This window comes from Geospiza fortis, unplaced genomic scaffold (genome assembly GCF_000277835.1).
Source record: "Geospiza fortis unplaced genomic scaffold, GeoFor_1.0 scaffold54, whole genome shotgun sequence".
Taxonomy (NCBI): Eukaryota; Metazoa; Chordata; class Aves; order Passeriformes; family Thraupidae; genus Geospiza; species Geospiza fortis.
Genome location: NW_005054301.1, coordinates 14642018 through 14653168, shown reverse-complemented (window position 1 = coordinate 14653168; position 11151 = coordinate 14642018). Strand labels below are relative to the sequence as shown.

The 11151-nt window shown below is 40.6% G+C and overlaps 1 protein-coding gene across 1 annotated transcript in view; it reads right to left on the bottom strand.

Annotated features, from left to right (window-relative positions):
* Positions 1 to 4283: 4283 nt before the first annotated feature.
* CHRM5 (cholinergic receptor muscarinic 5) overlaps positions 4284 to 11151 on the bottom strand; it is a 44363-nt gene continuing 37495 nt past the window's right edge. Inside the window, exon 2 of the mRNA XM_005417516.2 lies at positions 4284 to 5952. Coding sequence (XP_005417573.1) covers positions 4284 to 5870 — 1587 coding nt within the window. The 5' untranslated portion in view covers positions 5871 to 5952. The remainder of the gene's footprint in view (positions 5953 to 11151) is intronic.

Here is an 11151-nt window from a genome sequence, read left to right as displayed (position 1 = left end):
ATGCCATCTCCTAACAACAGCAGTGAAATAGTTTTCTTTACTTCTCCTACTTTGCATTTCTCTGCATTTGACAGTAGTCAACTGCAGGAAATGTAAGCACATCCTCCCATTCAATACCACATTAATCAACTCAGAATTTGTTCACTATTTGTCTTTTAAAATAATTCAGTTTTCATATGAGAAAGTGCTTGCTTTTGTTTCTGACTTTACAGACTTCCAGGTAACTTTATTTTTTATGTATAACCGTAGATTTAAAAGTATGACAAAGTGGTTTTAGGGGCTAACTGACTAAGGTTGTTAATTTATTGATGCAATACACTGTATCAAAAAATTAACAACATTAGCTGTATGGCCTGATTTTCTCCTACTAGAATTAACAAACAGTCCTTTAGTCACTCTCATGTCTTCTGTGTTTCAGAAGGCATCAGGCCACAGTCAGAGTGGGGAACTACAGAGCTGAATCCAGCCGCGTTCCACAGCTGGAATCCTCCACTGTACCCTCTTTCCACTCTTCCTCCTATAGCTACCTGATGAATTGCACACTAAAGGAGGCCTTATGGACAGCACACTCTAAAAACAACTATTTGACCTCCACTATGCCTAGGTTGCTGCTGCATGTAAGGATTAAAAGATATTTCAGCTTCTATCTCGGCATTGTAAACCAGGAATTCAGCAAAAGCCCCCCCAGCTTAAGAGGTCTACTGAAACAGAAGCCATCAGCAACCAGGGTCTGGAGGAGGACCTGCTGAGAAGAAAACTTCTGAAGGATTTGAAATGTTTGGTTTATTTGAGGAGAACTGACTTTGGTATATCAGCAGATACATGAAGAAACTAGCGACATTTAGTGACCAATGGCAAAAATACTGAGTAAAAGGCAGTGCTTTTAGTGAGTGCAAAAAGACTGAAATTCCTTAATTGTAAAAAAATACATTTGCCAAGATGAAAAAAACAATTGTAACACCATCCCTTTCTGAAACCACTAGTAGGCATAGATTATCTCCTATTATGTTATTAATTTTTAATTGTTTAACTTCTTATGGGGTAGCTATCAATAAAATCATAAACAAGAAGCTTATTAAAGCTCGACGTTTTATGACACTCAATTGTCAAATGTATGTGTAAGAACATTTCTTAGGGAGTTCAAAAGGTGGTAATGGAGATTTAGGGGAGACCACATAAGAAACAGAGTGGCCTCTTACTGACTTGCTGGGGGTGAAGCCAAGTAGTGAAGTGAAAAGACACCGTATCATTTTCTAGAGTTAAGGTTTAGCCTGTGTTTCAAAACAGAGAAGCCTGACTACCCAGCAGCTGCAGGAGCATTACAGTTATCTACACACATAAATCAAATTTGCAAAAAATTTGAATGTTAGTTGATAAATTATGGGGATCTGGAATATGTAGGGGTGCTGGCATATATATGAAAAGGAAGAGACCAAAATCATACCCCTGGTTTGTGGAAAAATTCAATACTTTAAAATATAAAAGGCGCTGGGTCTTTGAAGAGCTTAGTTAGGGATGTGTATTTATGCATCTATATTGACAATACATACTTATCTATATAGATGTATGTGTATGAAATTACGTGAAACCAAAATATAGTTTTACAAAAAGCATTTCATTAGTCCATGACAATAATCAATTACAGGATCAGTAAAAATGTAATTAAAAGGACAGATAACAAGATTGTCCTACACTGCAGAAGTCCCACAACACTTTTTTAAAAGGTACAAAGTACAATCAAGTACTAACAGATACTCTGATGAGGACCACATTAGTCCTTTTGAGGTTTTGATTTTTTTAAGAATAAGCATCCTACATAACAATAAAGTAACGCACACCTCTTTATATAATTCTTCATATTTACAATGTACTAATGTGTGGCCATGTAATCTCTCACATGGTTATGTGCTAGCAGCATAATTTGTGCACATATTTCACAATTACATTGAACCAACATTGTTGCATCCATCACTGTGTATTCCAATACATTTACTGAGCAGAGAGTCCATAAACATTTACAGAACATTCTTGATCAACAGACTTCAAAAACAAGAAAAAATACTCCATTTAATTCCAGTAAGAGCCAATGCTTCATTTCAGCAATAACAATGCAGCCAGCATGAACTGTTAGTACCTCATAAATTTTGTCTTTAACTACAGCTTGTGCCCCCAGAGAGACACATTCATTTGCTAAAAATCAAACATAGTTTACTGAATGACTGGTCTGATGTAATATAAAATAAACCCAATCTAACAATTAATTTGTACATAGTTACTGTACACAGGAAAAGCTCTGGATAGTGACAGAACAAAGCTGATGAAAGAGTTTTTATAAAGACCTCTGCTTTCTTTTCATAAGTAACCACATGCTAATGCACAAAAAGTAATAGGCCCAATATGGTGTGTTACAAAATCAATCATGTGATGTTAGAGAACATATTTTTGCATTAGTACACTGCTAATCTTTCACTGAAAAAATTTTCCCCTGTGGACACTGGGGCTAAAAATGTTAATCACTTGTACTGTGATTGTTGACATGGAGGATTTATCTATCTGTAGGAGAACATTCTGATGGTATGATAACACATTATAGAAACAATTTCACTGAGAGCAGTGGTACATTCACGATGACTTATACAATCCCTGAAATGTGCAACTGGCTAATGTCACCACTGCAATGTCCTGCTAAAGTGTACAGTAGATTTAATATGAAGATTGTCTCAAATTAATATTCCAAAGTATCTCACTCGAGTTTTGATAAAAAGACTAGAATTGAATTTTTGTACATCAAGATCTTTTTCATTCCTTCATAAAATTTTTCTTTAGTACCTCCACACCTCATGACTCCTGTTGCCATTAACTTTGTCTTCTGAGGACCTTTTCTGAAGCTTCTTGTTTGTTCCCACCAGGGAAGTCACCAGCTCCATTCCAAAAGCCTTTGCTGAAGGCAGCCCCTTGCTTACCCACTCACTTGGTCAGTGCTGCAGGGCTCCTGCCAGACTAACACAGACATCAGGAAGGCACAGGCAGCTCAGCTTTGGCACCAAAAGCCCTCTCCAATCTCAGCCAGTGGTCAGTCTCAGCTTGTTACTAGGCCAGTACAACCCAGTCCCAACAGCCACAGCTACCAGGGGTGTTGACTTCAGCCACATCTGTAGCAGATGTGGTTTTGCTGGACCAAAAGACAGTGCCTGAAGATAACTCATGCTTCCAAGCACTTGATGTTGACTAGTCCTTGTAAAGCTACTTAATGACAAAGAATTCAAAGAGTTTTTAATAGTTTTACAGAAACATTAAAAAGTTGCTTAAAAAATCTTTCCTCTTTAAAGGATGCCAGTTCTCTCACTGTTTATATATAGGTAAATGTTATGGAAGCTTTTGGAGCAAGGTGTAGCGCAACAAAGGAGATTGCAAAAAAGACTTCCCTTGTGTTGTAGATAGACTGTGTACATTATGCTTTACAGTCAGTTCTGATTTGTACCCTTGTCACTGTTGAATACAATTTTATAATTTCCTTCAGAGGTACTAGGAACTGGAGAAATTCAGAGGCGTCACCATTTTTCAAAATGACAGTGACTTGCAGGATGGAAATGATATTGGGACTGGCTCCTTCATGTACAAAATACAAAATCTATTTCTTCCACTATAAGCCCTTCCACTACGAGCCCTTCCTAAGTCTCCACAAGAGTCATCCTTAAAGTGGAAATTTTCTCAGTATTATATTCTCCTATAATGTGTGTGTTCACTTGGAGTATTATGAATCTCCCTAACCACTTAGTATTGGGGATGACAGCATTTACCCTTTAGATAGTCCTTGTTTCATCTCAACAGCTGATAGTAAAGCCCCAAAGCAGAGGTAGCACAGGCTGCATTGCTTGGAACACTGAAAACTAAATAAACAATACATTAGCAAAGAACTATAGGAAGAAATAGTTCTGCTCTACAGGGAGACAGACTGAATGACTTAACCTGATGACCGGATGATCATCCCAGCCAGATTTCTAGTAGTTTATAGTTTATTCCACCTATTCTCGGGCTGAAAGAAAGGACAAAAGACACCAAACACAATAATTGTAATGCAATTCTACTGCATAGTCAAAAACAACCTGTGTTGCTCATAGCAGCCACTGACATTTTTATCCCAAGCACACTACTTTCATGCAAAATTTAACTTTTCAGAAGATTTTTTTAACCACTAGAAACAACAGCAATAGCTTTGAAATACAGAATTTGTTAGGTTACATCAATATCTATATTTCTCCATATTTCTTATACAAGAACAATTATGGCAGTCTGGTATTGCCCTGCCAGTATAGTTTCTCTTCCACTTTTTTCTTTTTCCACTGGCAGAAAAGCAGCATCTTAAAAGTCTTCCTGAAAGTTTTATTACAGAGGGCATAACACATGGGGTTAACAGTACTGTTCACATAGCATAGCCAATATCCAAGGTGCCACAGCGTCAGGGGGATGCAGTCAGAGCAAAATGTGGAGATCAAAACCATGATATTATAGGGAGTCCAAGTGATGATAAAAGCCAAAAGAATGGCACTTAAAGTCTGTGCTGCTTTGCGTTCCTTTATAAGAACCATGCGTTTCCTTTTGGTGATCTGGTTATTTATATTTGGATCCATGCTTTTGATGGAAGGGTCCTTTGACAGAGCAGCAGAACAAGGAGTTATTTTTACTTTTCGGCAACCATTGTTGCCTTCCTGAGTGCCATCAGCCTTAACCACCAAACGGAATTTATAGGCCACACATTTTTTACTTTTTTGTACATGCTCTTTGGTAGGTGACAAAAAGTATTTCTGGTTCTCAAAATCACTTTCTTCAGGTTGGTCTTTGACAACAACATCTGTAGTCTCATTATACTCTTCTGCCTTACTTTTAGATGGACTTTTGTAAGTTACTTGGAAAACTGGGTCAGTGGCAAGTTTATCCTCATCTTCTGAGGAGGCGTAGCTGCTGCAGGTGGTTAACTGGTCAGCTTTGGCCCAGTCCATGCAAGTACTCGCTGCCTGGGAGGCCTTCGCCGTAGCTGATGTACTTCGGCTAGATGAGGACCAAGAAGCCTGACACCTCTCTCTTTTGACTAAGTTTTGCTGCTTGCAACTGAAGCAAGACTTCAGGAGAGTTTTCTGAGGCTTTATTGTCTCATACTCTGCCACAGACTCTGAGCCCTGCAGTTCAGCGAGGTCCTTGGTGCGTTTCTCGGTCTCTTTGTAAATGCGGCAGTACAGAATGGTCATCACAGATACTGGAATGTAAAAAGCAGCAATTGCAGTACCAAAGGTAATAATGGGTTCATACAGAAACTGTATCTGGCACTCTTCAGGTGGTACTGTTCGTTCACCCACAAAATATTGCCAGCACAAGATTACAGGCGCCCACAACATGAAGGAAATCAGCCAAGCCATACCAATCATGATGCCAGCTCTTTTGGGTGTGCGTTTGGCCCTGTAAGTTAAAGGCCTTGTGATGGAAAAATATCTGTCAAAACTGATGACTAGGAGGTTCATTACTGAGGCATTGCTAGCTACATAGTCCAGTGCTAGCCACAGGTCACAGGCGAGGCTTCCAAGAGTCCAATGGCCTATGAGTATGTAGGATGTATAAAGGTTCATAGAAAATATCCCAATGATGAGATCTGCACAGGCAAGGCTGAGCAAGTAGTAATTGTTGACAGTTTTGAGCTGACTGTTGACCTTAAAGGATATCATTACAAGAATATTTCCCACTATGGTTATTAAGCTTACAATTGCAGTTACAGTGGCAATAGTGATGACTTCCCAGAGGCTATGTCCTTCTAACTGCTTATGGTTGATGGATGAACTGTTTACAACAGTAGAATTGCTGAATAAATTGACTTCCATTCTTGTCCTGGCGTATTGTCATCAGGACCTTAGCACTGTTGCATACTGCTTTCTGTACTCAGAAGCATCCTTTTGGAGATAGCTATAAAGATCAAAGGAAAAAAAATCAGAAAATTCAAGTAGCTCAATAGCACACATTTCCATTAGATACTCTGAAAACACTTGTGAAACAACTTATCACATTATTTGTGCTCTCTTTTCACATTTTGATTGCTATTTCTACAATTGTGAACAGAACTAAAACACACAAATGTACATCCTAGGACAATGTGCTCTGGCATTTTATGACATTTCGAAATGCAATCTAACTATTATTTCATAAGACAGTCAACCACCCCAGCTCTTACATTTTGAGTATCTTAGGAACCCTCTACATACTCTCAAACACAGGCATTTAAGGTTTTGCAGTAAGATAGTGAGTCACTGTGTTGTTTCCTACAGTATTAAAAATGCATGCCAAGGTTTCAGGAATTATCTTTGAAAAATTGTAAAAGTCACCAACAACAGAAAAGAGTAAGAGAATACTGGGGGCACATGGGAGTTAGGAGCCACAATGGCATGGTGACAGCAAGAAACAAATAGGTGTTAGAAGTGCTTGAGGCAATGGAGGGCAATCTTTGAGTAAATGAAGCACACGAGGCCAAGAAGATGTTTGTGGACAAAACTCAATCTAGAGATCTTAGGACAGAGAAGACTGATGGGGTTAAGCATGGAAGTACAGTCTGGGTACTTTGGATGAGTGAATGGTAGAATTGAGGATACAGAGGAATAAACTGCAGAGGAAGAACTGGAAGATAACCACACTGGTAAAAAATGCAAATTTAACAACCCATTTCAAATACCAATTTGAAATAACACTTGCATAAGCAGCAAAAGGTGAAAACAGGACCACTTTATTAATGCATACATGCCACTGACATCCATTGCTTTCTACATTCCTCACTGCTGTTTCTTGTGCCAGTGAACCTGCATTAGGCAAAATTTCCTTGAAAGATACCTGCTGGGTTTTCAGTAATTCCATCACATCGGGTGATGCTAATCACTTATTCGACACTTACTCTCACTAAACTGTGTAATTTTGAAATAGTCAAATAGTATGCAGTTTTTAAAGTCAGAAATAAAAGCTAAATTATTAACAGATTTTTCTACTAGTCTTTTAGCCTGTATAAAACTGGCATGATCTCTTTTTCAAAGCAGACATACGTTCAGCTAAAATTATCACATTAATCACCTATTAAAGTCCATTTCTAAGTCTTTAAGATTCTCTCTACATCAGATCTCTATTATATGGTCTTCCCTATCAATCCACACCACTTCTCTGTATTTTCATCTTTCATCCTAACTCTCAGAACATTGTTTTCTTTGATCTTGGAAAGTGCCTTTTGTTAACTGCAAGCTTTTACAGACTATCTCTTTCCCACATGACTTTGTACCAAGAAGTTGTGTCCTGTCTCTCAGCAGCTGAATAGAATTTTTTACAGCCACTAGTTGAACTTTCAGAAAAGCATGTAATTTTCTTTCATTGTCCTCTTTGTCCAGCCTTAGAGGTGGTTAAGACATGTCTGGACCTGGCACTTGTTTAGTGGTTTAGGGGTTACAGTGGTAGTTCTGTGTTCTGGACTTGATTTTACAGGTCTCTTCCAACCTTGATTATTCTACAATTCTATGATTCTTATTTGCTTTTACTGTTTCCTTCACTTTTTTCCCCAGGTCTCCTAAACATCCACAGAAGTGTATCATGTTTCTACTTCAAACCCTTCTTAAATGGTGATCTCTTGTTGTAATGAACCTGGATAATGGTAAGTTTCCTGATATAGTGAGACTTCTGCCTATCGTACTTCTCAGAATGGTTCTCCTCCATCTGTGTGTGTCTATCATCTCCCATTTTATATTTAAATTTTTCTGCATTCGTTTTCTGCTTATACACTGAGCCTAATTCAACAGGATTCTAATTCATGTATAGACCTTGCAGACTAGCAACAATCATAATACATGCATGTTGACCATCTGTATGCTTGCCTCTCTCTCTCCAATCTCCAGAGTCAGTCTAGCAGCCATGAATAGCTGAAGTGCCACAGCAGTTCTAATTAGTCCTATGCAAATAAGGACATTTCATCTTGGTTCTGCATTCTGGAAAGATCTCCCCCAAGTCAGAGCTGTCTTGATGGCTGGTGCACTGGCTTTACAAATCTTCACAAAAACTTGAAGAGTAGGAATTCATTTCATGCGAAACAAAGGTGTGTGGAGCAGCTGCATGGCTATGGTAGGTAACTGAGCTGTGAGAGAGGAATCTGTTTCTTACTTTACATGTCTTATGCTTCTTTTTCTGTGGACAGAACAAAGTTGTTCTGTGCATTAAAAGCTCCATGTGACTAAATTTTAAAGCACGGCAGCGTGGCAGTGGGTTTAGTGTGGCAATCTCAGGGAACAATGAGGGCTGTTTGCTCTGTGAGGGAAGGTGAGGACAATGCCACAGCAGGTGGGAGCTGAGGCTGACCAAGAAGCAGCAGGATGTGGAGAAGCACGTTGGGTTCATGAGAAGGTGAGAGACAGTGATGGTCCAGTGCTTGCACAGCAAGTCTGGAGTGATGAGGCATGTCCGAGAGCAAGCCAGGAAGCCCAGCCAGCAGGTGTGAGTCAGGATCTGAGCCAGGATTGAGGAGATAGAAGGCCAGGTGTAGATGTAGCTGCTGCCTGGCTGTGATGTAGCACTGGCAAGGGCCAGCCGTACAACTCGCTGGCCTTGGGCTTTTGCATGATATCAGCTAAGGCTAGATATCATAGTCTTAAAAAGGCACAGCTATGAATATCAGGTACAGGAATAAACCTTTACAAACTACATTTGCCTAATGCCAGTGTTTGAGCAGCCATGTAGAGAACAATTACAAATCATTTCAACTTTGTGCCTTTTTTTGCCAAAAATGGCACTTGCCTCAGAAGAGGGAACACTGGAAATTGTATAGGTGCTGTGGCCTGTAATGCATTGTCTTTACCATAGATAGCAAGTGTCTCCCCCTCTCAGGTCTCTTATGTTCCCTAACATTAGCGATTGGGAAGAAAGACTGCTCGAACTACACCATGTGGATTGCAGACTTGAGAGCAGCAGGAGAAGCAGAAATTGTTGTTGCTGTTGTTGTTGTTGTTGTAGTTGTTGTGACACAGATGTTCTTGGTTTAAACTGACATGGGTTGGAGAAATACTGATAATACATTATGGAAACTACATAATTTCTTAATAATTGATTAATAAAAAGCACTGTTTGATCATGCAAAGCCTTCCCTCCCTAATGGGCTATTTTACTGTGATGTCTATAAAGTTGACAACAGTTGACTTATTAGTATGCAAAGATCTCTTCTTGGCATGTTGGCTATTCTTGTGATCTCGTCATTCTCTATCCTCTTTTGTTTCATAGGTCTGCATTAACACTTTGTGGATTACCTTTTGTCATCTATTTGTGTATCACTCAGGCTAATAGAGCCTGTGAGTGGGACTTCTGCGTGCTATGGTAACATAATTTATGTTCATTGTCTATCATAAGACATGATAATAATAGGGGCATCAAAACTAAATTATAAAATTAAAATGCATATGTACAGTATCATGACTTTGCTATGTCTCATAATTATTAATGCATGATGTTCATGCTTGTGAGTTGTAATGGTATTTGTTATGTACTGCCAAGTAGTAATGATTTTTTTTCAATCTATCTGTAAGTATTAATTATTGTGAGTTAAATTTGTACATAAAGTCAGCTTACAGTTATGTGTAGGCAGATTGTTCATGTCACAGATTAATTGCACCACAGATGCAGGCACAGCTTGGGTTCACCAGGTTTTATTAGCTCCATCTCATTCTGTCAGACCTGTGGTGGCTGCATGAGTATTGCTTGCATGTCTTTGCAATGTGCTTGCCAAAGCTGCTCCCTGTTACTTTATTTATTTGCTTGTATGCTAAGCTAACTTACGGATTTGCTGCCCACTGTGCCCCGGAACTCAGCAGCCCACAACACAGGTAGTTGTGCAGCTACAGCACAGCCCACGATTTCACAAAATAGGAGGTTTGGTCACATTTTGCTGGAATGATTCCTGGGCTTAAAAGGCCTGCAAAACCAGACTGATATTTTAATGTGTTGTCAAATGACAGCCTATGTGTTCAAGATGGATCGGGCTAGCTGGTGTTAGGAAACTGGTGAACTTCCCCAAGAACAGCATGAGTGGCTGCTCAGTATAAGAATAGCAGGACAAACCAGCCTAGGACTATGACACAAAGGTGTTCCTGTGTCTCTGCTCTGTGTCCTGAGAGAAGGATGTTCCTCAAGAGGCTGTAGAGCCAACTCATGTGGTTCATGTAGCGCAGGTGTCTGCTGAACACCCTTTCAGCCCGGGATCAGTTGCTTTTCTCCTCATTTGCTACAGAAAGCAAAGGTCCTGCACTTGGGTCACAACACTCCCATGCAGCTCGACAGGCTGGGGCAAGAGTGGCTGGAAAGCTGCCTAGTGGAAAAGGCGCTGGAGGTGCTGGCTGACAGCATCTGAACATGAGCCAGCATGTGCTCAGGTGGCCAAAATGCCAATGGCACCCTGGCATCAGCAACAGTGTGGCAGCGATCACTGCCTGTCCTGCGCTTGGCACTGGGGTGGCCACACCTCGAGTCCTGCGTCCCCCTCTGGGCCCCGCTGTCCCTACAAGGGCACTGAGGTGCTGGGACAGCTCCAGAGGAGGGAAGCGGAGCTGGGGAAGGGTCTGGAGCACAAGTCCTGTAGGAGCAGCTGAGGGAGATGCGTTTGGTCAGTCAGGAGAAAAGGCGGCTCAGGGAGACGTTACCGCTCTCTAGGTGAGGATGGTTCTCTTCCCCTGGGTTGCAAGTCACAAGATGAAACAGCCTCAAGCTGCACCTGAGGATGTTCACATTGGGTATTAGGTAAATTTCTTCACCAAGAGGGTGGGTAGGCATTGGAACAGGCTGCCCAGGGAAGCAATAGAATCACCTTCCATGGACGTATTTAAAAGATGTGTAAATGTGGGGCTTATGAACATGGTTTAGTGTTGGAAGTGGCAGTGCAGGCTTAACAGTTGGACTGAATGGTATCTTTTCCAACCTAAACAATTCCGTAACTCATCTAGCTTTAGCTAAGAGCTCTATTTTCTAAGCACTAAATACATGTTTTTTCTGTTTTTATTCACACACGTGGGTGCGATTTTGCCCTCCTTGCCCGTTGGTACCAGCAGGACGTGCGGGCCCGGCCCGGCCCGGGGCTGCCCGCCGCCCGCAGGGGGCGCT